Source organism: Kryptolebias marmoratus, linkage group LG8 (genome assembly GCF_001649575.2).
Source record: "Kryptolebias marmoratus isolate JLee-2015 linkage group LG8, ASM164957v2, whole genome shotgun sequence".
In the NCBI taxonomy this organism is placed as follows: domain Eukaryota; kingdom Metazoa; phylum Chordata; class Actinopteri; order Cyprinodontiformes; family Rivulidae; genus Kryptolebias; species Kryptolebias marmoratus.
This window is the reverse complement of record NC_051437.1, coordinates 17,733,771-17,761,587: the sequence shown is the minus strand read 5'-3', so window position 1 is coordinate 17,761,587 and position 27,817 is coordinate 17,733,771. Positions and strand designations below refer to the sequence as shown.

Sequence of the window (27,817 nt, the reverse complement as noted above, 5' to 3'; positions counted from 1 at the left end):
CGTGGTGTTGTATGAGGACATCTGGAGTTGCAGAGAAGTATGTTAGACTGGTACAGGACATGTATGAGGACAGCAGGACAGAGGTGAGGTGACAGACTAACAGATTAGGTCAGGCAGGAGACAGTGCTGCTGAGAAAAAAGACAGGAGACAGAGCTGGAAGTGGCAGAGCTGAAGATGATGAGGTTCTTCTTAGGAGTGACAAGTATTGATAGGATTAGGAACGAGGTCATCAGAGATACAGCACAGGTTGAATGACTGGGAGACAAAGTTAGAGAGGCCAGACTGAGATGGTTTGGACATGTGCAGAGGAGGGACAGTGGATATATTGGTAGAAAACAGTTAGAGACGCAGCTGCCAGGAAAAAGACAAAGAGGAGATTAGAGAGGACATGTAGGTAGTTGGAGTGAGGACAGAGGACACAGAAGACAGAGTTAGATGGAGGAAGATGACTCACTGTGTTGACCTCTGAAAAGGGAACAGCTGAAAGAAAAAAAAAGTGTGTGTGTGCATGAGCATGAAAGTCCCTGGTCTACTTTCTTGTCTCAGATATACATACTGTATGTCTGTGAAGCTGATGGCCCTCCTGACAGCTCCACCTGTCTCCAGCAGCTCCCACGTACAGAATGAACACAGCATGCATGCTTTCAGTTGCTTACATGTTTGTGTTTATGCCGAAATAAACACTAATGATAATTTTGTTCATGACAAAATGAGCTGTGTGTGCTGTTTTTTAACCACAAAAGATAAAAAAGGTTTATTTCATAACCACTTGAAAGGGTGCTTGTTTTCACTCTTAGAAATAGACTCTTATCTAGAGAGAAAAGTGTTACTTTGTTTTGACACAAGCTAAAATACACTGAAAAACTGAAATTATTCTATTAGTTTACAGCAGAATGGCCACATTTTTCTTATGGATTATTACAATACTGCCCAAAGTTGTGTGTGCGCAACTGTGGGATTTGAATACGTGTGGAAAGAAAGAAGTGCTGTCCATCTGTGCTGGTGTAAAAATGTCAGGGACGTGTGAGAGAGTGACAGTCAACATCAACATTCTTCATCTCTGTGTCCAAGTGTGGATTCACAGGCGAGCCACACCCACCTGTGTACACATCCACACACCCTGGCAAAACCCGAACTGTACCTTACTCTTCTTACAAATAAACTTTAAATTAGGGGAGGTTTTACTTGAATACACCCTGAATATAAAGTATGTCATTAATTCATAAATATTGTAAATTAAATAACACATGCACTGATGATATATATATTTCCTGTAATTGGAAAACAGTTAGTGACACACAACATTTAAATGCACAAACAAATAATGTGGACATTAAGATGACTATTTTTAACTTTTTGTTTATTCAATATAATTTTAATATCTTTATCCTGTTTGGATTGCCTATCCCAGCTGTCATACAGTAAGGGCTGGGGAGACACCCACACTGGACATATCACCAATTCATCACAGCCAACCCTCCAAGCTCACATTTATGCCTTCTGCCAATATAGATTCTACTTTTAACATAACATGTGTTTGGATTGGCGTGGGAGGAGGATTTTAACTCCACACAAAAGGCCCAAACCCAGATTTAATCCTGAAAACGAAATGGTGTGAAGCGACAGGGTTAACGACAGTCACAGGCCCACCATTTTTAGAGTTTTAATAAGAAAAAAAAGAAAAGAAATACACAGTGCTGTGCAAGATTCTTGAGTTATTCAGCATACATTTCTTATCATTTTAAAAGTGGTTTTGATCAATGCTTACTGAAGGTTTTTCAAAAGTTTTCTTTCGACAGCTTTTTCTCTATTTTTATACCAAGGTACCAAGATACAAAAAGCCAAATATTTTCAGAAAAGCGTATGTTTTGCTTTTTTTAAGCTTCTAAAATCTGATCTGCAAATCATTCAAGCATAAAAAGGCTGTTTATACGTAAGATGATCAGCTGAAAGAAGACATGGCTTTGAGTTACTATTCATCTGCTGTGAATACATTTTTTCTTTTAGAGCTGATGCTCTTTTTTGTCTTATTTGTTATCCTTTTTCTGTCATAGTCAGGTAAAAGGATTTGATATAAAATGAATAAGAAAAGCAGCCACAGTCCAAAGCAAAGCCTGGTGAACTATTGACCAAGACCACTTTAAAAGATCATGAACAAGTCTGGTTTCTTGAAAGCAAAATATAAGGAAAATAGAGGCTGTCTAAAACTTGCACAGTAATGTATTGATGTGCTCTTCTTGTGTGGTTTTCAGGAGAAAAAACAAAAAAAAAGTCAACTTTCTTTTTCTTGCAGCATTTTAAGCAGATGACAGTGATAGTCACTGTTTTTCATACCACCTGCAGTCCTGTTCACTTCTGAATTAAAACTATTCTTTAATTTGTACCAAGTGGAAATCATCATGTTCATCCTGAATTGCTCGAGAATTTATTATGGGACGACATGAATACAAAAATAAACACGCTGTCCTGCTGGTCACATTTCCTGCGCATATCCACACCTGATCAATAGTCTAAATTTAGTCAGATAATCATCCCTCGCCACTGCAAACTGATACGCCTGTCAGACATGCAGTCCCAGGCCAGTTCAGGGGGAGAGCAGAGATGTTTGTGTTCATGCTGTGCTGACTTACATGCAGCCCGATCAGCTCAGCTGTGACCTTCATAAGCAGCCTCTAAATTCATCAGGGCGATGTCAGGAGACTCCTAAAGTATAACATATGACGGAGGTGCAGACTGTGTGTCAAAGGAAGTCTTTTTAATTTCACCATGCCAGCGAAGTCAAGAAAATGAGAAAAGTATCAAGGAACATTTCTGGAAAGTCACACAGCGCCTTTAAATGTTTGTTCCTGATATGTGAGTAAAATTTACGACCAACAGAAGTTACATTTTGACTATGAGTTTTATTCGTTGTGAAGAAGTGAGTGACAGTAAATTTCAGAGAATGTAGGTTTATGATGTTTATGAGGCAGAAGAAAAAAACAGAAGACATGATTTGACAAAATGAGTCTCTATTTGATAGATCTCTGCACATAAACAGGATAAATATGCTTACAACTTCCATAAAGTCTTTTAGTTGTATTCTAACAAACCATCAGATCTGTTCTTGGCTTTTTTTTTTTTCATGTCTGTTCTGTTTCCTGTTTATCTGTGTGTGTGTGTCAGCATGGCTCTGAGGACATGCAAATCTCTCACTGTGCACACTGGGATCCCTTTCCATCGTGGAACTTTTCCAAACTGCTCTTTGGGACCCTCTCAGGAATACTGTCCCAGTGCTGACATCCTTAAACCAACAGAGGGCAGCATAGTTTAACCACTAATCACCATCCCAGCTCTCTATTAAACACAAATGGACTTTAAGTTCATGATATAAATCAGTCTTTCTGTGTGCACCTCTTTACAATTAGGGTTAAAATTTAATTCAAACATTAGGATGAGAAATAGGTTGACTTAAAACTAATTGCATGAATCTGGGGGCAGGGCTTAGGGTACTTAGGGCCAAACATGACATTCTTGGAATGACTGTGAGAGAATGAGTGTTGTCCTCAGCAGTAACAAACACAGAACCTAATATGAGTGAATGATTGAAGAGGTGAAAGGCATGTGAAGCACTGCAGTTCTAGCAGACTGGGGAAAGTCAAGTACTGCGTGATTAATCAGTTAAGTCACATTTGCATGCGTTTCATTCACGCAGTTATAAATTTCAAAATGCAACACAATGAAAAACCTTTGGAACAAACAAACATGATTTAAACAACCAACAACTACAACAACTAAACGTCTAGAACAACAGAACTGAAACTCAACAGCATTTTAGAAACATACACAGAAACGTTCAAAAGGTCATTGATTTTTTTTCCCCCATAAACTCTGCTGCTGTTTGAGAATCAGCATGAAGCTGACTTGGCTGTCAGTTCTCAGTCCATTCTTTCTTGTTTTTGCAGTATATACGATGTTCAGTCCAACGTATTTTCTTTCAGGATCAATTTCTTGTAGACACACACATAAAGCAGACGCACAGCTTTTTCACTCTTTTTTGCTTCTGACTGCCAGAACCTTTGTTTAATTCATCAAAAGCACACCAGCTGAAATTGTTTTTAAGCTTGAGGCGTCTGTTGATCAAATAAACGGTAATTGAGACAAAATTAAGCTGAATTTATTGTCCCTGTGGAGGAGGAGGAGAAGGGGCACCAAATTAGATTTTAAAAGAAAGTTCTTCATAAGCTATTAGGTACTATAGATTACTGGCAAAAGTGTTTAGTTAAAAACAGCTGAAGCTAAAAAGAGGAACACAATTAGTGAAGTAAGTATATTACCACATTTTCCCCCAGTGAGATCTCGGCTAATTAAGAGTTTAAATGGGTCATTTATTAACAGAAAAATGATTCTCTATTTTAAAAAATGTTGTTAGTTAAATATTAATTAAACATAAATACAGGTGTGGAAAACCTGCAGTTATTCTGATTCCCTCACAACTTTTGAAGAAACATTATCAAGTAACTCTTGCAACACAAGTGAATAGGTAAAAACATATTGTTGTTGCTCATTTCCAGTAGTCCCCTTTGAGCAACCTGACATGTCCGTGTCCCACCGCACCACCCTCCATCAGATGACACTATCTTCTCAGGGCTCACCTGCAGTCATGGTAATCAAAGTAGCTTTATAGTCCAGTGTCCTTCCCTCTTGCTTTTTTTTTGTCCATCACCTCACTGCTCACAAACCTGTCCAATAATCTGTCCATCTGTCCTCCCCCACCCAGTGGCCTTTACCCTTCCACTGTCCCTTGACTTTCCTCCTGTGCATTTTCCTCCTTTCTTATTCTCGCCTATGGATGACACCAGATAGCCATGCTCCGATTTCACCCTCTCATCATGACATCCATTAAAGTGGCGCTGGGCCCTGGGCCCCGGCTGGCCCGACAGCACATTAGCCCTCGGCCCATTGAACGCCAACAAGGACCGGCTCTGAATTATTGATACCAACACAACTAATGAGGAAACCCTATCTCAGCTCTTTTACAGACACACAAATCCTCACTGAGCAACTTCCACACATACCTTTATTGATGATAACTATTATTCCAGCTGTTTTGTCCCATTTTCAAAAACTAATATCCTCAGCAATTGTTCTGTTTCCTGCAGACATGCTTTGTGTTTGTGGTTGATCCAAGGCTTCAATTCATTTTCTAACTTGTTTGTTGTTCTGCTTAAAAAACATTTTATGGAATATCTGTAAATTCCTTATTATCTGCATGCAGTTGTGTGCTTTTACTGTCCCTTCATGTGTTTGGTCTTGGTAGCAGTTGTGTAAGGATTGTTGTTCACCTTCATAAGGTTCATAATACTAGCAGCCTTTATTCAGAGGATTTTAGTCACTCTGTAACAATGTGAGTGGGTGATTGGGACAATAAAAGTCTTGCTAATGTCTATATATGTTGGCTTAAACGTATGCAGAGAAGCTGCTACACAGAGAGGTACTGGAGGTGTCAGCGTGCCTCTTTAGTATTCACTCCAACACGCTTTGACTCACCGCCTCTGAGCGGGAGAAGGGAAGTGGGAGGGGAGAGATAAAAAAGAAAAAAACGGGGAAAGAGAAAGCAGGACAAGGAAATGCTCCATGAACATCAGGCAGCGTTTGCTGTAGCCCCAGGCTCACGTGGTTATTTCTGTATGTTTGCAAGCATGCTGCCCAAGGGGGATTAATTTTTTGACAGTTTTGTTAAGCCCCTTCTGAAGCACTGAGCCTCTCAATGACATCGTGTGATTTTTAAAATGCCTCTCCTTGTGACTCCCCTTCAAAAACTGGAAGCAGGGACAAGTGCTGGAACATGACAGCAGACATTTTTTGAGTGGCTTCTTGGTGTGGAGGAAGTGGACCAAGCTGCCTGTGAAGCTCCTTTTCAATTAGTGACTGGTCCCCAGTTTAATTCCCTGCAGCCCGTCTCCTTCGTCTGTCTTTGTCTCGGTATTCTCTCCTTCTGGTCGTCTCTTCTTGTCACTCCACGTCCCTTCATCCCTCTGTCAGTTTGTATTTAGTTTAATCTCTACCCCTCCTTCTCCTGTTTTCTGTGTTGTCGCTTCCCATTCCGTCTCCCCGGTTTGCCTTGCAGCCCCTCTTTTATTTACCCCAGTCCTCTCCTGGTCTAAATTTCATCCGTTTGATCACATCATGAGTAAAATGTGTAACATTCATTGAGAGGGTCATGAGCTGGAGTGAGAGAAGGGCAAAGCCACACAGATAAAAGGTTAATCCTCTAACAAGTCCATGTATGTGTGGAGTCAAAGGACAGAGAGAGAGAGAGAGAGAGGAAGAGAGTGATAAACAACAAGTGCAATAAGCAGATGTGGCAATTGTGTTCTTGGTGTGAGGGAGAAAAATGTGAGAAATCGGGGAGAAACAGAGGTTGGGGAGACAGCATTTTCAGTCAAGCTCGGTCTCTCCTTCATGACTTCCACTCTGCATGATGACAAGTGTCTGCCGCTGCTCCCATTGGCCAAGTCTGCCACCAATCAGAGCGGAGGCATGTAAGGTGCCTTTAGGTTATACCCAACCCCAAAAAACAAGAAGCAAGGAGAGAGAGAAAGTCAGAAGGGGGAAAGGGAGTGGAGAAACTGAAGCAGATGCTGACTTCACCGTGCTCTGAAGACCCTCCATATGAAGTGCCCTGTGAAATGATACAGCTGCAAGGAAACTGCATGTCTGCTGTTTATTGGAGACAACTGCATTTCCTCCTGGCTGCTGTGGAGTAGAAGATCCTGGCTCTGTAGCTTCCCCTCAGTGATTGGCTGTCACACTTTAGGCTCCCCCTCTTGCCTCTTTTTTTCCTCCTCTTCTCCCTCTCTCTCTCCTCTGCTACCAACCACCTGCATTCTGTCCTCAGGCTTACCTGAGCCACCACTGCAGAAACACTGGACCCCCTCCTCCTCCATACACACACTCTCTCTCTCCCTGTCTCTCTCTCTCTCTCTCACACACATACACACTCAGAGTTTTTCACCTGGAGAGGGCAGGCGCAAAGGGACGACATGTGCAGCAGCAGCAGCAGCAGCAGCAGCAGCAGCAGTCTCTCCTCACATCTAACACTGCCTCTCTGAGTTGCCTCTTTCTGGAGAGTGAAGAGGAACTCTGAATTTTTGGAGCCATTGTCTCTTGGCAGGAGAGACAGGGGGGGCCGGTGAGGGAACACTTGTCAACCCAGGGACACCAAAAGCAACACACAGCATGATTTTGGGTGAGTTGTCGCTTTTTGGTGCATGGGATTTTGGAGAGGTCAGCCGTGTCGCCATATCACTAATCCCTACTTAAACTTGGCCACCAGCAGCTCTTGATTAACAGTTTGCTCCACGCAGACGTGCGTCAATACTGAAAGCTTGGATGCACCTTTCAATCATAGTTAGGGTGTGCAACTGTAATAACAGTGTGCCATTAGAGTGGCAGGTGTGAGTGATGTCAGTGAAGGTCAAAGTGTTTGGTGTATCATTATGGGCTGTTTGATCACATGACTAGACTCCACCATTCCTGTGCTCTGCCAGAGGAAACGGTTTTGTCTAACTTACTGATAAGTGGTGACATGCAGATTTATACAAATAGTCAGTGCTGACGTTCTCCTTCACGTTTACCCTCTAGTCACCAGAAAACTGGTTGTCAGACAAATGACTTTTCGAGAAGGAAAAGATTCGGTCTTCAGCATGCAGAATGGTACAGTTTTCGGTTCTCATACATTGTTGCTCTGGTCTGAGTCAGCTTGCTGGCAGTTTCTTCTTTAGTATGCTGGTCTCATCGTGGCCATGCTGGAGAGAGGGAATTCTGTGTGCAATACATAGTCAGCTTCATATGGAGGATGAGTCCAGTGATATGAGTGTATGTGTGTGTGAGAGAGTGTGTGTGTGTTAAATAAGGTGCACAACGTGCAGTAAAAGTGTTCTAGACTCTTCTAATTTGTGTATGGCTGTTTCTATGAGACAGTGTTTGGGTTTTAGTGAGTGTTTTTGTTCTTAACGTGCGTGTGTGTGTGGGTGTGTGTGAGCGTGTGTTTGTGTTGCTATGTGCTCTGAAGGAGAGGCCACTTTTTTAACGCATGCCTGGGCTGATTCAGGCGCAGCGCTACTTCTCTGCCCACCCGGCAGGCATGTTTTTCAAGCAGACATTTTTAATGATTATAGGGAGTCGTGTAGTCTTGGTTGTGAGAGTTGGAAGTATGTACGCCAAGTTAACAGCTCTGAGCAAGAAGTTAGTGTCTCTTAAATTGACTTTTGAATAAAGATTTTACTTTCTTAAGCTCGTGTCTAATAAATGGCCCTGAGTTTTCTTTTATTACTGGCTCTAGGTTTTTGCTGCTGGTCAAAGGTAAAACATTTACCTGAGTTGAGCGTCGTGTAGCAGTCAGACAAGTACCGTCTTGATCAGGCTGCAGGTGGTAGCAGCTGCCTTAAATGATATCTGGCCTGGATGTGTTCACACCAGAACTACCATACCACTTTAATGGTTTTAGCTTAGGGTACTTATTATACTGTCAGGCTCGACTGTTAACAGTTGTGGTAGAAGCATCAAAGCCAGGAATTTGTCTTCTAATTTATGCTTTTGCAGAAACCATTGAACGCTGTCAGTCCTAATGCATTCACAGCAGTGTTTTCACAGCTCACTTTATTTTAAGCAATAACAATCAATAATAAAGTGCTGTAACTGTTCTTGTTTTTTTTCAATTACTTTTTCAAAATTTTCCCTTTCCATCTACAAAACAGATGATCTAAACTTTTTTTTTTTATCAAGTAGTCACTCAGATAGGGATCTTCCATTATTTCCTTGCAAATATTGCGTTGATCTATCGCTTAACATACTGCTTAACTGGCACGATGTTGCAGCTTCTGAGTGATTCAACATTTTTTTCTTTCCCCTTTTGAAAAGGGTAATGTCATTGCAATGACCTTTACAGTTCTGCCGCATGTTAATCTCAAGCTCCAATCAGCCAATTTCCAGATTGAGCTCACTGATATCAATCTCTTCGGTCGCAATAGCATATCTAAGGCAAATGGAGCACAAACCGTTTAAAAAATACTGATATGGAATTTGTGTTTGGCACATCTGTGATGGGAGGACGCCCGTGTAAACTGCATGCATCACCAACCCTGCCTCCATGGCTGTCAGCCTTTATTCCATCCTTTGTTGTCCCTGACCTTGAGAAAACAACCTTTTCCAAACCATTACTCCGTCCTCATGTTACGATCACAAGTCAGTGGTAACAAGCATTGCAGACATCTTCAGGCCTTGGCTCACGTCTTAGACTGCTGAGATAGTGATGACAGTCCTGATACAGATAATGGTAATGGGTGTTTGGTTATACAGTGAGCTGTATACAAATCAGCCATCTGCCTGTCCATAACTGCTCTGTGCCAACTCATGAAGCCTCCACCACTGGTTATGCTGTGTGTGAGCGTTAGCAGCAAGTTGATATTATAGAGAACATATTGTTTTGCTTACATACAGCTTTTCAATTGACTTTGCAAAAAGTTGACATGTAGTCCTAAAGCGATAGTTCAGATCTTTTTTAAGTGGTTCTGTGGAAAAGTTATAAACAATTAATATTGTACCTGTTTTAGATGATTTTTTTTAAAAATACCTCAGTTTGGAGAAATTTTTCTGAGCAAAGACCACAGTGAATGGGCCATCTTAAAATAACTCCAGTCTAACATGTTTTATAACAGTTTTTCTGAACACTGTTTTAGAAGCCATACATTGACCATCAGTTTTGCATTACACTATTTGCATAGAACTCTATGGTTATTTGCAAGTACAAATAGAGTCAGCAGCTAGCTGTAGCACTTTTGGAATAGCAGCGTAATTTAAAACCATTGGCAGTGTAAACTTTCATATAATAGTGTTTCCATGAACTGCTATGAAATGTTTGAGACTTGAGTTCATCTAAGATGACAACAATCCACTCTGGTCTTGGCCATACTCAAACTAGTTGTTAGCTTATCAATTCAATCAGAACAAATCTCTTTTGCTCCAAACTGTCTTTTATAGAGCTAACTACAACAGGTGAGATATTAATTGTTTCTAATTTTCTAGAAAGCCCCATTTCAAAAGGTCTGAACTGTTGCTTTATGCTGTCAGATGCCTTCACTGAGCTCATGGTGTGAAATTCTAATTTGGATAAAAAAAAAAATCATTCTACTGACACCCAATGTGCCACAAGATGACTGGCTAACAAGAGTTTCTGTTAAAATCCATTTTGTAAGCTTCATCTCAAAGTATTTTTGGGGCACCTCATTCATGTCAGGATCAGTTCATGTTTGAATAATGTTCATGTCTTATCTGTTCTGACTATTTGAATCAGAGCTGACCTCCGGAGTTCAGGGCTTCGCAGTCTATCTGTCTCTTTGTCTTTGCGTTTGTGTGCCCATCCAGAACTCATCTGTCTTCATAAAGTCTGTCTCTCTGTTGACCTGCCTGCATAGATATTGCTTATTCTGTTCACCTATCCCTCCAGCTCAGCGTACTCTATCAGTCTGCACACACTCACCTGCTTCCAGAGGTGAAATTAAAAATATATACACGAGTCTTGGAGAGCCTATTTCAGTCAGCAGTTTTTGCTTCATTTCTCCCATACAACTTTGCTCTTTTTGTGTCAAAGGGACATTGTAATCATAATTTTTTAATGAACCAGATGTTTGGTTTTCATGGCACACTTGGTCACATAAACTCTAATTGCTTGAGATATAACTGCAAAGCTTTGATGCACTATCATGTCGAGCGGACATGAGAATTAAACTTAAAAACAACAAACCATAAAGAGCAGCAACATCTCAGACTCAAGAAACATCTCATAATCAATTAAAGGCCTAGCATTCCTTTAAGAAAATCATATCGCTCGATGCTCTTCATGACAGAATTTTAACGTGAAACCATCTTGTTCTGCAAAGGAACAGAGTAAAAGCTGCTTTGGTCGAACTTCAGAAATGACCTTGTGCGCTGTCTCATGCAATATTGTGAAATGTCATGAGATGTGTTAAGCTATCAGAGTATATTATGGGGATGACTATCAGCTACTACCACACAAAATATAGCTCAATATCTATAAAACTGAGTTAGAGTCATTTCTGTGCTGGCTAGCGTCAAATAGATTTGGGGGCCATCTTGAATTGGGTTGACTTCAAATGAGAACAAGTTGTAGATGTACAGGCGGTGATTACTTTTTGAGTGTTTCACTAAAACGTGTCCAGTAGTTTGAAAGATGTTTTGCTAACAAACAGACAGTGTTGAGTTGCCAGAGTTTTAAGCAAAGATGTTGATCACTGTGTAGTCATTGAAGTATGTGTTGGACATGACAGTGAGCTACTAGCACACAAAACTTTAGGTCAAAAACTGTAAAATTTTATAACTTATAGCCATTTTTTGTTGGCTCATGTCAGTTAGCTGTGATGACTCCAAAAGTTACACAGCTGTAGCTGTACATCCAATGCTTACTTTAAGAGAGTTTCATTAAAATCCTTTAACTGGTTCATGAGATATTTTGGGAACAATACATACAAACAACCACTCGTGCACACACAAACAGGCAAAAACATTATTGCTCCACCTTTACCTTTCGCGACAGCAGATTAAAAAGCATCACAATTTCACAAAACAGTTTTTAAAAATACCTTATTTTTAAATTTTTTTCCCGTCTTTAATGTTCTGTTGAAAATATTTCTGTTGTGTTTTATAACTTAACCACTTTATATCCTTGGTTTCACATTCCTTAATGTTATTTGTTGTTGATTTTTGCTTTAACACAGTGTTGTGTGGTGAGCTGCTCGCTGCATTCAACCCAGCTCACCTTTCATCCATTGTGCAGCAAGGCTCCAATTTAAAAACTTATTGCCATGACTGTCACTAAATACGCCACATATCCTAGGTGTTACCTAATGTTTGAGATTACTGTGATAAACACCTGAATAGAAACTGAATTTAGCATGTGCAGCAGTGATTATCAGGTACTCTGAGAAGCAGCGCACGTATCAGCTCTCTTGTTTCTGGTTCGGTCCAGGTTTGTGGAGCTCCTTCCTCAGTCAAAAAGCCAATATAACAGGTCTCTTTCCCTCCTCCCTTCCCGCCCTTTGCTCTTCGCTATTGCTCCATTTGTTTATGCTGGAGTGACTATGTGTCAGCAGGCTGTCAATACTGTCTGTAAAAGACTCTAATGAATAGGCCTGTTATTGGACTGGTGGGAAGGCAACCCATTGTGTCTGTGAGAGCATCTGTGCGTGTGTGTGGCCCGCCGGTGTGTGCAGCACTGCAGAGCAGAGGGAGGTGGAGGTATCTGCTCCTCTGACTCCAACAGCTCCATCACCCTCTCTGCAGTGTCCTCTGTCAAAGACCATTCACTAAAAGAGGGTGACGCAGGAGTTTAGAGGCCTCCCGCAGTTAAATTAGAGTGATGGGGTCGTTCTTTGTATAAAAACACTGAATTTAAATGTGGTGGAGGCTTTTGGCACAAGCACAAACTTGAAAAACCCCATTGTTTACTCAGCTCACAGCAGAGGAGGAACCTGCTAGCACCAGAAGCCATCTCTGCTGCTGCTGCTGCTGTTCAGTGAATCACAAAGATGTACCTGAGTGTGATTATTGTGTCACATTAGTGCGTTCACAAGTTACTTACAGAGAGTTCTGGGGCCACAAGACAACAGGGAGTTCGTGCCTGGAGAATGTTCTGCACGCTTCAACAGCGGGCTTGATCATAAAGTGGAAAGAGAAGCAGATTATTCTTGACGCTGCAGCTCCCTGCTGTTTTCAAAGCGGCACTGTTGCCTTAATCATATTCATCCTATAATGTCTTTGCAGTACTGATACAATCCCTGGCAAAAAATATGGAATCACCTTCCCTAAAGGATGTACATTTAAATGTTTTATTTTTCTCAACAAAAAACATTTTATTATTACGGCTTTTAAAACAGTTTCTTATGTAAAATAAGTTCTATTTCTCAGCTTACTAACAGGAAAAAGTCTGAAATCACTCATTATGCTGAAATTTGCATTTCTGAAACAAATTCCTGCTCCAGTCCTAATGTGTAGATTTGTCTTGCTGCAAAGAGTCATCAATTGAAATATTAAAAACAAACAAGAAACATCTCCTTTAAAAAGTCAGTGCAGCAGCTGGCAATAAATAGCTGATTGTTTCAAGTCATTTGTGCCTAAAATGTAGAGTATGAACAAACAAGAAGAGATGGTTGTAACAGGAAAACCGATTAAAAAGGCATCAAAGCAGCAGGATAAAACCTCGGAGCAATTTCACAGAAAATGAAGTACAACATAAAACTAGAAGAAATGAGCAGAACAGAAGTCAGTGTTTATGACTGAATTGTAAGAAATTAAATGCAGGAATTGAGGAAAATTTAGACATAATACAAGAATAATACCTATATAGAAGAAAATAAGTTTTCTGTAGACCAAAGAGAAGCAGTCATTGATTGTGGGTGAAGATGATGAATAATAAATCTAATTATAGCAAGGAGATGTTCCTAAATATTTGTTTGCAGGTTCATGTTCAGTAAAACACAGAAAGATGAAAGATTGAAGAAAATTTCCAATTATGTGTCATGTCATTTAAATCCAGTTACTAAAAATACTGTATTGTATTGTATATGTTTTATAAATCAAATGTACAGCTGTTAAATGATACTTGTGACATGACCGCAGGGGATAATATTGTCCAGAGAGCGAGACCAAAACCAGACACAGAGACAACAGCTGAAGATAAGTGTAATTTATTTACACTTACCTTCAGCACCTGTGAAAGGAAGAACTAGAGGAGCCGCCCCAAGGCGGGGCTAAAACTCCAGATCCCTACAACTTGTGCCATTTCTTTGTTTTTGGATTGTTTTTTTAAACAAAATTGCAGATTATTAAATAATGATTACATATATTTTTCAAGGGTTTGCACTTATTTAAATAAATTATGGTGATGTTTTGATTTCCAGTTGTTTTGAGTACATTTCATGCTGATTTTTGTTGTTGCTACTACCAAATTTTGCTTGCACATTTTTTTTTTAAATATTGCATGCCTACTAACAATTAGATTGTCATAGCGTTAAAAAAGGCTATCAAGTTTTTAATTTTTTCTTTTGGTCGCATTTTGCTTTTGAAATAATTATGACTGGTATATGATGTAATTCTGGTATTCAGTACAAAAGGCCTTCATATTTCAGGGATAAGAGTTAATTCGGTAGCAGTATGGAAATGTAAATTGCAGTCAAGTGTAGGGAATGTTGAGCAAAGCTAACACTAGGCGGTGATAGATGTTGCATTAATCATTTTGACTTTATTTAAGGTGGTTCAGAAAAGATGCAGGGGGACCAGAAGGAGAAATAAAAGGCAGACAGATAAAACAGAGTGAACAGTGTCCTCATGAAAGAGAACCAGCTCCATCCAGCTCTGGGGACTGAAGGAGGAAATTCGTCTGACTCCGTCTGAGATAGGGTTTCAAACAAAGCCTGAAAGAGAAATCAATTCTCCTTGAATTGCTGCAAGGTCAATTCACGGGGACACAGCAAGCGAGGAGGAAGCTAACTGGGATGAAGGGGTTACTTTATGAAGCTCCAACAGAACGAAAGAGTAGGTTTGAGCGAACTGTGTGGGTGGGTAGACTTGAGGAAGAATAAGACAAAAATGAACAGAGTAAGATGAGAAAGACTGGCGATGAGGCTGGATGGGGATATTTTGGTGACAGGGAGGCTTCAGGGAGTAACTGATGCTTTTGGTTGACAGCTTGCCTTCAGCTGCTTTCTTTGTATCTTTTTGACTCATGCAAAGAGGATATGTGAGCAGCGTATCTGACACATTCTTGGTAATGTCATCTTATCGCTCAATCTTAACTCTACTTGTAGCCACACAACTACATGACCTCATCTATTCAAACAATGCTCACTGTACTTTACTGCATGAAAACTGAAAAGAATGTGTTCCAAGAAATCTTAAGTCTTTGCTTTTAATCCTAAATATTTCTTGCCCGTTGCTAAATTGCTTATATCTCCACATGTATAACACCATTCTCCAAATATTTCTCTCTGTGAGTTTTAATGGTTTGTATAACAGCTGATGGGATGAAGATAAAAAGGTGAGCTGCCCTTTGAGGCGACTTGCCCACTGATAGCTGCGGCAGCGACAGCAGTTGGGAACTTTGAGCAGGTTTTCAGCCTTGGATGAGAGCCGGGGGAGCCTCGCTTGTTGGAAGTTATAGGATCCGTGTGGCACAGGGCTTAACACAGGCGTCTGGTATGCACACCTGTCTCTGAAACAAGTTCTCCCCTGAATAAATGGCCCTACCCCTGAGTTAGTGAGGGGGAGGGAGCAGAAGGAGCTCTGCCAGGACTTGCATCACAGCTCCCTGCCACTGCCTGGAGGGAGCAGGGGGGAGGAGGATAGGAGGACTGGGAGGGCAAGGTGCCATAGGTGTGGATTAGAAGGCTTTCAGGGACACAGGGGTAATGAGGTATCTGAGGTCATTCATTTGTGTTTCTATTCATTTTTATTGTGTCTGACACATGGTGTGTTTTAATACTATTGGTAGAAGGGGTGATGAAGTAAAGCAAAAGCTCAGATCTTTTACATTGTCTTCAATTTCACATTACGTGGTTATATACACTGAATTTCCAAACCCAAATAACTGCAGAAGCATATAGCTTTGGCACTTCTGGTGCAGCCCGGGGCACCTTTGGCAGTAATATCATCATATTTCTGCTGGAATAACTCTTCTATGAGAAACTGATTGTGATGTAAAGGTTCATAAAATAGCATTTGCATGTACCAGTATGATTTTTCTTTAGATGGAAGTTCTTTAAAAATGACAACTATCTGGTTTATTCTTACTTTAGTCCCCGCTCAGACTAGCCATTAGCTCATCAGTCCAGTCAGAATTAAAATCTATTTCCCTAACCTGAGATGTTCAAATAGCTATCTACAACCACACACTAACAGGAATGTATTTTCTGTTGCATTTGCAAATTTCATCCACATGAAAACAGCATTTTAGTCAAATAAATGTACATTTTCACAAATGCCTTTCAAAGTGGCACCATTAAAATACCTTGTTTTTGTTTGTCAGCGTGAACTTCACAAACAGAAATGTTGGCAAATTGATGCTGTTGTACCTACTTGGTACATGGCCACTTTTGCTTTCAAATTAGTGCATTAGTCACCTCAACAACACTTGTTTCTTTATGCTTGGTTCACTTGCTGAACTGAATAATTACCGAAAAAAACTGTGAAAACAAAAACAAAACAATTTTACATTTCTTTGTCTAGTGTACAGCATTTAATAATTAGCACTTTTTAAAAGAGAATTTTCATGACGTAAATAAAATCAACATCCCAATCTTTAGACAAAGGTTTCTTCCACTGTCAGAAGGTCAATGCAGCCTCCCATATAGGGTCTATGATGGATGGACACAGCTACCTTTTAAGCTGAGGCAGCATCGGATTATGTGGTTCAAAAGAGCACAGATGAAATGTTACAAACAAGAGTCAGAGGAGAAGGCAGGAAACAAACCATTTCCATAAAATTAGCATAGAACAGAGTGGTTAACCTACTGAGACAGGCTTAACTGCACCGACAAACAACTTCACACTGAATTGTTCACATTTGAATAATGCTGGCTAATGTTTGTCTTGTTTTGTGTGGATTTTTTATTTATTTATTCGTAGCGGCAGGAGTTTCAGAAGATGTCAGAGAAAAACATTTGCCAGCCCATACTGCAGGGTTTTTGCTTCCATACTAAATTTTCTCATTTTGCCTGTGATGGCTTGTGTACATGAGGGAGATTGTATTTACTGTTGCACTGAAGATGGTTTTTGTGCCTGTGCTGGGCCAATAATCACCAGCCAGCCGCCGCCACAAATCTTCATTAGAGGATTAGCCTGCTGGGAGACAGCTTGTGTTCTTTTGCTTTTATTGGTGTCCCTGCGTCCGCAGCTCTCAGCCTCAGCCTCAGGTCCTCCCCACGTTTTTCTGCCCTCTGCTTTAACATGGAAACACGACCGCAGCTCACCTGAGACTCACAAGCACACCTACACACAGAGGAAGGTTCTGATGCACGTTCTTATTACTGTACTGATCTTCAAAAGGCAGCGTGAGAAATTGCATTTTTCTTAAGTAAATGATGCCAGCAAAACAGAAGAAAGCAATAAAATTAGAAAAGTGCAAACTAGCTGTTTCTTCAGTTTGTCATCAAGTTTGTTTCTGCCAAATGACATTTCCTTTCAAGTCAAGACAGACCAATCAAGCAACATGTGAAATTAGTGACAAAACACTAAACTTTGCATTCATGTTGATGGACATAAATTCTCCAAGACTTTTAAAGTATAAAGTATAAAGTTTAAAGTATTTCAGAGGGACATGTGGTTTTTGGTTTTAAAGAGGTTTGACCACATGGAGAAGTTTCTTTATTCTTGCTTTTACAATCTCGCCGTTTTTGGCTTAACCACAGCCAAATATGTTTTATTGCTTAATCCTAATCAAGCACTTTATAAGATTATAGCAAATTAAAGAAAATAATGACTAAAAGTGCAAGAAAGCAAAGAGTAAGTCTTTTAAACTGCTGTTTTTTATTGATTTGTTGAGATCAGAGTCAAATTTGGTTCTTAGGCTCTGCAGTGTTCACCTCCTGAATCTTCGTTGTTTTTTTGAGTGAATTTCTTAAATTTAGCAACAAAATTGTACAATTAATTGTTTTTATTTCACTGTCAGTTGACCTAAAAAGATCAAAATTTGTCTCACATGAGCACAACTCAATGGATTTAGTTTATTCATGTTTTGATGGCAGATGTAAAATTTTATAAAAGAAAATTAAAAGTGCACATACAATAACTAAAAAAGCAAATTAACCCCCTCCATTGATTTCCCTTAATACTGTCCTACTTTTTAGCAGCACCAACACAAATGTCACCCTCTTGGAAGAGTCAGAAGAAGAAAATCTTTCATGTGTCCTCATGCCAAAATTCAGCTTAGAGCTGGTCTGAAACATGAGATACTTGAGAATAATCTGACCTCGCCACTTCTAATAACAAGAATGACCTCATTGCACAGGTGAACATTTTAAAGGTAAGAATGAATGACAAAAAATGCCAGCAAATACTGTATAGAAATTAAATACTACACACTTAAAAATATATATAAAAAATAAGCTGAGGATGATTATTCAGAACACACTAAGGTCAGTGAAATAAAAAGAGGTACAAGATGAAAAAATTGACCTCGTAGTTCTGAGATCTAATGTCCCAGAATGTTTGGACAAAATCAGATGTGGTTGCTTTTCAGGAAGAATATTTAAAAATAGGAACTGAAGGAGTTTTTAGGCAGCTAAAAGAAATGGTTTGCAACTTGTAACAGACTATTTGTCCAATGGAGTACTAAAGGACAAAAAGATGTCTTTCTAAAGAAAACAAAAAACAGTCACAATTAAATATCATGTTTTTTGTATTTATATATTTAGTGATTTGCTGTTTTCGTTTTTGCATGATGTCCTATACATTTATGGTGTTTTTTTCCTATATTTTCCCGCCACAGAAAGCAAATGGACAATTATGTTTTTTGCCTCTGTGCATGTGTTTGTTTGTCTGTACCACAAAATATCTCATAAACCACTGGACGGATTTTTATGAAAGACAGAAAGTAAACACTGAATGTACATCTACAACTGTTTACCTTTTGGAGTCAGTCTAATTCAGGCTTGCTGCCACAGATCAGCAGCCCTAGCAAACACTAAGATATTTAGTTAAAATGTGGTGTGCGTCATCCCACATCATCCCAGAGCACTACACATTGAGCAGCATCTTTACTTAAAACTTTTGCATTAACTTTTAAAGCCAACATTGCTTGTCAAACACTAAAATGGCTAAAACTCAGTTACTTTTACAGCTATTGAGCTAATTTTGATGTGGTAGTTGTTGAGATTCATTTTCAACATGCACTAAAAGGTCTATCATACAGTATTTTGCCATATTGCATGATCATTGTGCATAACATCAATTACAAAGTTGTTGACCAGAACAGCTGTAAGTCTGTCCCTTCTCATCATAAGGTGATCTTAGTTTAAAACTCTGGAATTGGGTAAAATAAATTTTTTTAAGAAATGCTAGGCCTTTAATTTGTCTCAGTCTTTACCCTCCACTTTATATCCATTTTTTTTCCTCACAGATCTTTAAACCAGGAAGTTTTGTAATGTTCACATTCTGTCAGCTTGTTTCCTTGAGGTGTGGCATCTGTCCAGTGGAAACTTAGACTCGAGACAGAACAGATTAAGGTCACAGCGGGGAGAGCCAAAGGACAACAAAGACCTGCCAAATGGGTGTAAGGATATTGTTTGTCTTCTCTGACCTCTAAACAATGGCACCACTCCAGACAGAACAGTTTTCTAAAAGCATAAAGTTTTTCATTAAAGCAGAAACGGCAGGAACATTTAAGACAAACAAATGACTTACACTTGTCCATCAAGGGAGCTTAAGGAAAATTTAAAAACCTGCAACGTTTCTTTTTCTTTTTTTTTTTTTTTCATCTTTTAGTTCCTAATGAAAGGTACTTGCAGGTTCTGGTTGGCCCAGAACTTCCGGAGGGCTCTTTCCTCTCTGTCGGTCCTAGCCTCAGACCTCCCCTCAAAGACTGTATCATATTCTGCCTTACTCTGCACGTCTGTGTAATCCATAGCTGCAGGGAGGGTGACCTTCACAGCAGGCAGCCTCCCAGCAGGCTGTGATGCAGCATGAACTCAGGGAGGAGGACAGGTTGGACATAAAGGGTGCTGGGAGCAGCACATGCCAGTTTCTAGATAATTACACTTTCGTATTACACTCGTTGCTCACTTAAAGCAGATATAGTGGATGTTAAAGTGTAATATTTTTATTATTTCAGAAAGATTGTACCTTCTGAAAATCATACGTTTGCAAATTTAGACCTAACTTTTCTACTGCACTAAAGGTTTTTGTGTGAGATATCATATTTCTCTGAGAGGTTTGTCACCGACCTCTCTTCAGTGTCACAGCGTGTCTCTGCGGTTTGCTGTCTCTGCAATAAATTTGTGATATGCATTCAGCTGCTGCCAGAGTGACGGCAAAGACAGAGCCAGAAAAAGTTATTGGCAGTTATGTGAGCAGATGACGCAGGCAAATAGGTAAAGTCTCTGCTCATGAATGATGCATGATCGCAGCGGCACTGATGGAGAAAGACGGAGAGGCTGTGTGACAGCTGGGGTGCTGTTGTGTGTGCATGGTGCAGAACAAGGTGAGACTCTTTACGGTACGACCAAGCATTTTGTTTTTCCTCCTTTGGCCCTGCACTTTCTCTCACAGATCTACACTAAATCAGGAGCTCTCAGTGGGATTGTTACACTCTTTAACCTCCCCCTGTGCCTGCATAGCCACAGTTTGACCTTGTTTTTTTGTTTTTTTCCACACTCTTTTTTTCTCCTTGCTCTGTCATCTTTAGAGTCCCCCTCTCTCTTTTTTGCTCCTCCTATCTTGGAGGAGCTTGCCTTTCTATTTTCATCAGAAACAATCACTGTATTTTCCGTCTCACTGCCCCGCGCTGCCGCAGTCTGAGGTCGTGATGGCAGCATGGAGGAGAATAAGACTAAAGGGGGTTAGATATGAGAGGTGTGCACCACAAACAGGAAAGGCTACATCATTGTTTGGAGTCGTCGTCAGTGTAGCATCACATCTGTCCGTCCTTGTAGCCTCAACGAGCACATAAATACCCTGATGGAGGCGGGAAAGCTGCATATATATTGTGAATCACTGCAACAGAGATTCTGCTCCATTTGATCCATTTGATCATGTTTTATACAGATGTAGAAAGGCAAAAATGCAATATATGGTCCAACAACTGTATAGGGCTGCAGTTGAACCACATATTGCATCTTCAAAGATTCAAAGTGATAAATAATAGTTTTTTTTGGTTTGTTTGTTTTTGCTCTTTAATTGAAAGAGTTTAACAGTTAAAATGTTGTGTGTCCACAACGGTTGTGCATTTATGATTTGTGGCTGATATGATACACATTATGACAAACAGTAATGTGACCCAAAACAAAAGGCGAAATGCTCCCTCCAGGTTGGGAATGAGTCTATGCCTCAAACAGAGGAGTTCAAGTATCCAGTAAATTTGTTCATTAGTGATAGTAGGATGGAGGGGGAGATGGATCAACAGATTTGGGCCACATCTGCAGTAATAAGGGCATTGCTCCAGCCTGTTTTGGGGAAGAATAAGCTTAACCTACAGAAGAAACTCTTGATTTACTGATTTGTCTGTGTTGCAGCACTCACCTATGTTTGTAAAGTGTTGAGAATGACTGAAAGAACAAGATCCTGGATACAAGTGGCTAAAATGAGCATCCTCTGTAGGGTGGCCAGGCTCATCTCTAAGACTGTTTTAGATAGAGTCTTATTTTATCTCTAAAGTGAGAAGCTCTGTCATCCAGGTGGAGCTCAGATTAAAGCCACTGCTCCTTCGTATCAAAAGGAGTCAGCTGAGGTGGCTCAGGCATCTGGTCATGATGCCTCCTGGGTGTCTCCCTTTGCAGATTTTCCAGGCACATTCCACTGGGAGGAGAGCCATGGGCAGACTCAGAACTGGCTTGAGGGCTTATCCTCTCCAACTTGGGAACACCTTGGGTTGCCTCTGTAACTGGATCAGGGATAAGCAAAATACAGATGGATGGATGGACAATACACTTCCCCCTCAGTCATGCAGTCTGATCAAAGTTATTTTCAACATGATGTGATTTTTAGCTCTTCCAAGCAACTGAATTTGTTCAAACTGGATAAACTTCTTATTTCTTGTGTCCACATGAGAAATGATAATTATAAAAAAAAATGATCCAAAAGCAGTCATTTTTAAATATAATACATACATTTGTATGAACTGCAATAATCAGGTGCCACTCCACAACAGAACCATCAAATGGTTCTGTAAATACCAAACAAGCTGTATCTCACTTGTTTGTAACATGAGGAAGGCTAAGTCATTGAGACATCTCTTTTTCTTTGGTTTCGTGCATATAAAATGACAAGCAAACTACTACACGTGTAAATTTTGGAGATCTGATTTTTGTGGCAACATGGTCACATCCTGCACTAATATTCAGCTGTGGAGGACTACCTCATCTTTCTTAGAAAAATCATTAATGCACAACTGTTGCAGCCGTCAGATGTTAGTTATTGAACACCATTTCTGCTCTTGTCAATAATGTCCTTCCCACAGATTTAACTGCAGACGCTGACCATCATCCCCACAGGCAGACTAGCCATCAACAGACTGTGCGCATGCTTTATAATACATGCCACAAAGCAAAACTGGATGTTAATGTAAACCTGTGAGAAAACAGCTGCATTCATTTATTTTCCTTTAATTTCTCACATATTGTATGTAAGGATTAGCCTTTAGCTGGCATAAATATTCATTTACTCTGTCTTCTTTTATTTGTTTGGTTTAAGACAGTTGAGAGAAGGTGTACTACTTGGAGGGTAATTGGTGGTGATAAACTACCCCCTTAGACCTGGCTACATTGATTTAAATAAAGTGTTGGGGTAAGGGAAAGTAACTGTGAAAAATCTGAGCACTTGTGATTGGACCCTGCAAGCACTTGAATAAAACATTCTGCATTGAAACAACACCATCAGGGGAAAAGCCATTAACTCTCAGATTAGTAACAAGTGGCTAATGTAGTCGGCCTCTGTATGAAGCTGTGTAGCTGCTCAAACAAACTCATCAGTCTGACTAACAGTGTGTGTCAACATGCTTCATGATGCTAATCCCACTGCAGCACACAGGAGACCAAAGGAGATCATTACAATCTGACAACTCACAGTTTATTTGTACATGCAAATGTATGGACTTTATTTCACAGAGTTAAAAAAAGTGCTGTTTGTGACAATCAATACATCATAAACAGTAGCACTACTGTTCCAACTTCACACACGAGTGGAAACGAATACTGCATCTCAGCAGATGTTATATCAGGCACCAGTTTTATAGCAAATCAGCAGTGATGTCATGTAAATGTACAGAAACTATTAAAGATTTCATGCTATGCACTGTTGCCTTATGGGAAGGAAATTGTAAGTTGGAAACTTGGCTTGTGCTTTTTTTGTGTGGAGTTTGTGTGTTCTGTCTTTGCATTGGCAGTTCTGAATCAGCCCTAAATGTGAGTGTGTCTGTGTATGGGTGGTCATCTCTATGTGTCACTGTGGTTGACTGGCGACCTGGCATGGGTGTACTCTGTCTTTTTGCCACTGAACGGCACCAACTCACCGTGACCCTGCACAGGTTGGAGCAGGTATAGAATATGGATGGATAGACTATTTTGTGTACATTTGAGTATGTTTGCATACATACAAAGAGCCTCATATTCAGAGGTTCTGCACTTGTTGCATCAAGTTATAACACCTTCATCTAGCACTTTTATTTTTTATTTTTGTCATAGTGTTGTGAGATGATGACAATGAGAAAAGGAAAACAGAAATAGCAATCTGATTTTAGCACTGAGCCACAGCTGGTGGAAAACCCTTAAATTTATCCTTTGCTTGTGCTTAGCGGGCAGACACTCATATCCTTTAATTACAAGTTTTGTTTGTTCCGAACTGCCAGGATTTGGGTCCTTCTTCTACTCATTATTCACCATTTAAGACACTTGGTCAGAGAAACTTTTCACTATTGCTCTAAATTTCATTACCATGATGAATATTGCAGTAATTCAGCTGCCTCCCCAAATAAGACCTGTTTAAGGACCTGTAAGTGCAATATCCATCCATCTATTTTCTTTATTCTTTTTTCTGTGACAAGTTACGAGGCACCAGCTGCCTATCTCCAGTGGTCATTGTGCGAGAGTTGGGGTACACCCTGGACAGGTGGCAAGTCCATCATAGGACCACACAGAGACAACCGTTCATGCTTTCACTCACATGTGGTGACAATTTAGCATTAACAGTAAACCTAACATTCGAGAGTAAACCCACATCTTAATAGGGAGAAAATGCACTACTCTACACAGAAGGGCCTCAGCCGGGTTGCAAACTTGCAACCTTCTTGCTGTGAGATGACTGCTCTAACCACTGCGCCGCCAAGAAATATATGAATGAATAAATGAATTCACTATAAATTATTGTTGATCTGAAGAGCACCTAAAAATTTAACAAGCTGGCCTGAAACTAAGACGAAGAATGAATTGATAAAATATTAATTGAATGATCAACCACAAGTGTTTTTTTTAACCACAAAAGAAGAGAGAAAAAATAATCTGTAGCTTATCAGTGCTTTATGTCAGAAAAAAAACTAAATTATTTAATCTAATACTTAGCAAAAGTAATAGGATAAAAAATGTGATATGTATGAACAAATATCTGCTATGATTTATGCTTTGTGTTAAAACTGCATTTCAATGAAATGTGTTACAAAAGTGTTAAATGAAAGTAGATAATATTTGGAGCTCAAATATGCAACACTGTCATATTATACCAGAGTATAATCTAAAAGGTTTTATGAGAGTTAAACTTGTGCAGATTTTGAACACCTGGGTTCCTCAGGACAGAAAATGTGCTATCATTGCACATTCTAGTGCCACACAAAGAATGATCACAGCACCATTGTGCAGTTGTCCAGTATCAATCCACAGCACTGCTGATGGGTTTGGACTGCATGCATGTCATATTGTCAGAGCAGAGCAAAAAAGGGCAGCAAAAACGAGAAAAAAAAAGTGAGGGGTGGAAGTTAATTTTGGATGCATGGAATGTGGAGTTAAGATAACCATCTTTTCCGCAGCTGTCCTCCAATACGCTGTTTGTTCAATTACCATTTACTGCAGAGAAAAGAGAGGGACTCGGAAAAAGAGAGGGACTCAGAGAACGAGGGGAGGCTGGGGCCTGACTTTGTGAGGAGGGGAGGTGCTCTGTGATGCAGGAGATGAGGAAGTTGACGTGAAAGAAGTGGAGTGAGAACATAAACAGCAAAAGACACAAACAGGGAGAGACATGAGTGACTGTCACATAAATATGTCAGGTGCACTGCAATGTCTTTACAGCACACAACATGGCAAGTCCCCAATGCCACGTGTTGCTTCTTCTTAACCATTAAAAAAATCTATCAAATCTATGCAGAGACTTTTGTTATGAAACACTGCTGCCGTTTCCAATGCACGCTTTGTAGAAAGATTATACAAACAGAATATATTCCCAGCTCTCTGCATGGGGTCCCGACCACATTAAAGTAAAATTTACAGAGATGCACACCCTTTTCTCTTGTGTATTTCTTGCAGGCTCGAGGTCCAGTATAGGGAGCAATTAGAAAGATGATATCCACTGTCAGTCAGCGGCTCACAGATGAAGCTGGGCCTCTTTAACATGCTAATGGAACGCCAGATTCAATCAGGCCTTTGTATGGCAGAGGGGAGGGCAGCACTGCTCATTACAAAATAAATCATAATATCAATCAAGCTCAAGCTGCAGCAGGCAAACAGCACCTAATCCACTGCATTGAACTCTCGTTTCCTCTTTGCTTTCTCAGAAAACTGTCGTTCCTCTCCCTCAGCCCCGTCCCCTTCGATCTTCGGACTCATTAAGTCACAGAGTGTCGGTGAGGCTGCTGTTTGTGGGAGTGGATGTGAGTGAGGAGGCGGTGGAGGACAGACACGATGTGTGAGGGTGCAGAACCCCTGAATCATCCAACAAAGAGACAGAGATTCTGCAAAGGCAACACTGTGTGCTTCCGAGCCTTCTCTTCATAATTCAGTTCATGCACAGTCACAATCCTTAAGGGTTGTTTGTGTTCTTACACTCTTAGTAACACTTACTGAGAAGAAATATCAGTTTTTCAATACTTATCGGAAAAAAAACCTGATGAAGTTTCTGCTAGTTGAGCTTTCAATAATGAGAACATATGCATGCTACATTTTATTGTTTAGTTTTCCTGAAAAGTTAATTAACGACAGAGAACTATACCGTAAATAACAGTACTGCTGACATTTAGCTGATAAATGAGTAATAATGAGGTAATGATTCGGTGCAGAAAATAATGCATCTTTATATTTATTTCTGTTGTCAGTTGCAAACCAAACAGGCTGGTTTCCCATACAATTGTGTAAAATGAGCATCGCGTCCTAACATTCAGCACAGTCACTGACAGACAAGCTTTTTTATTTATGTAAAGCTATTTCATGAGGTCAACCTGAAAAATACCAAACACTGTTCATTTGTGCACCTATTCTCGCTTATATTTATATTATGTCTAAAGTCAGAAGAACATTATGATAATCCTTTATTGAAGCATTTAGCATCTCAGCTCTTGTTTCTGGTTACAAATAATTGTCTATGTTCATATATGTGCAACAGAGAAGGCAAAATACAAATGTAAAAGTAGAAATAAAAGGCAAAAATGGCTAATGTCGGATTTTACTTTAGATTTTTTTGGTTATTTAAAACCCAAAAAGTTATTTTCGTTACCTTCAGATGTCTTGTTGGGAACATTTTGTTAAACAAAGTCGCATCAGTTGTTCAGCTTCCATGGTCATCCTTTGCACTAAAACAGACTAACTCATTGATGACAGTGAGAAGTATTGAATTTTTGTCTAATTCTGCCAAAGGGCAAATGTCACCAAACAAAAGAAACTATTTATTGAGGTTAAGTATGTTGTTCGTCTTTCAGTGATTTCGTGTTTAGCTTCAAGTAGAGTTTGAGACAAACAATCAGCACTGATGGTTAAGACAAGTACATGTTTTTTGGTTCCTAAATCTGACCTAAAAACATAAAATTCACACATGAAGCTCAAATCTTTTTTATTACACTTACTATTCTGATTTGCTCCAGTATCTTTCAAATCCTAAACTTTTTTAAAAGGCTTATTTAAAATCTGTTTTATAAAACAAAAAGAGACAAGTCTAGCTCTTCAAAGTTACAGAAAACACTTAACATTTTTTACACAAGGGCTGTCCTTATTATTTCTGACTGCTTAACTGATTGTGACATCTGAAGCTGTCATTTTCATTCAAACTATCACCAGCTTTCCCTGACAGTTGCCAATTGTGTTAAAGGTGAACGCACCTTCACTAAGGTGTCTTAAATGTAAATGTGAACTTAGGGGCAGCATATTTGCCTCAGAGGTGATTGGCGTCACATGGAAGCTCTGATGTAATTCACCTGTCACATTAAACAAGCATACCGCAACGTATCTGCGTTTGATATCCTCGTTACTCTCATTACCATGCTACTTTTGGGAAGCTTTTCAAAAAAGCCAAGCGCTCCTTTCATCCATCCCTGCGCTTTGTTGCAGATCTCTCCATGGAGGTGTGATTCATGGATGCTACGTTTCTCTTTATTCATCCTGAATCAATACTGCAGAAGGCAGGATAGTGCGTGAGTGTGAGAGCGCATTGTGATTCATATGTTTATATGAGACCAGAGGTTCATTTCAGCTTAGATCAACCAGAGCTCACTGAATAATGCATCCCTTGCTTTCATGGATATGCTGAATATGCCTCAGCTGGGTTTAAAGGTGTGGGGACGACGTATGGGGAAGCATAAAACCACTCAGCTCTTATGTATGAGACAACGAAAAGAAAACATTCTTCTTCACTCTGACAAATGCGCTCAGTTCTTGTTAAAGGAGGTTTCCTGGTCTTATAATAAGCTGTGTCAGGGGAATCAGCATCCATCTCGGGACTTTTAGTTTATTTCCACACTCGCGCGTTGCTTTCTTGACCTGATTCTTCGAACATGCACACCTCCAAAGCTGCCTGCAGCTCTTAGGAGGGGAGAGAGATGACGTTGATTTAAACAAAAGTGCCACGTGTGGTCACACCAATGAC

At 39.9% G+C, this 27,817-nt stretch overlaps 2 protein-coding genes across 4 annotated transcripts in view; one reads left to right on the top strand and one right to left on the bottom strand.

Moving 5' to 3' along the window:
* Positions 1-27,817, top strand: part of znf385a (zinc finger protein 385A) — a 66,769-nt gene that overhangs the window by 787 nt on the left and 38,165 nt on the right. The window contains exon 1 of one of the 3 annotated variants that reach the window (XM_037977000.1): positions 2,727-2,854. The exons of 1 other annotated variant lie outside the window; for it this stretch is intronic. Coding sequence is in view for 1 of the 2 variants with exons in the window: in XM_017430963.3 (XP_017286452.1) it covers positions 7,220-7,229 (10 nt within the window). In the remaining variant the exon portion in view is untranslated. Of the gene's footprint in view, positions 1-2,726; positions 2,855-6,636; positions 7,230-27,817 lie in introns of those variants that run through there. One more of the 3 variants, XM_017430963.3, reaches the window with a different exon arrangement.
* birc5b (baculoviral IAP repeat containing 5b) overlaps positions 1-27,817 on the bottom strand; it is a 43,945-nt gene that overhangs the window by 6,495 nt on the left and 9,633 nt on the right. The gene's annotated exons all lie outside the window — the stretch shown is intronic.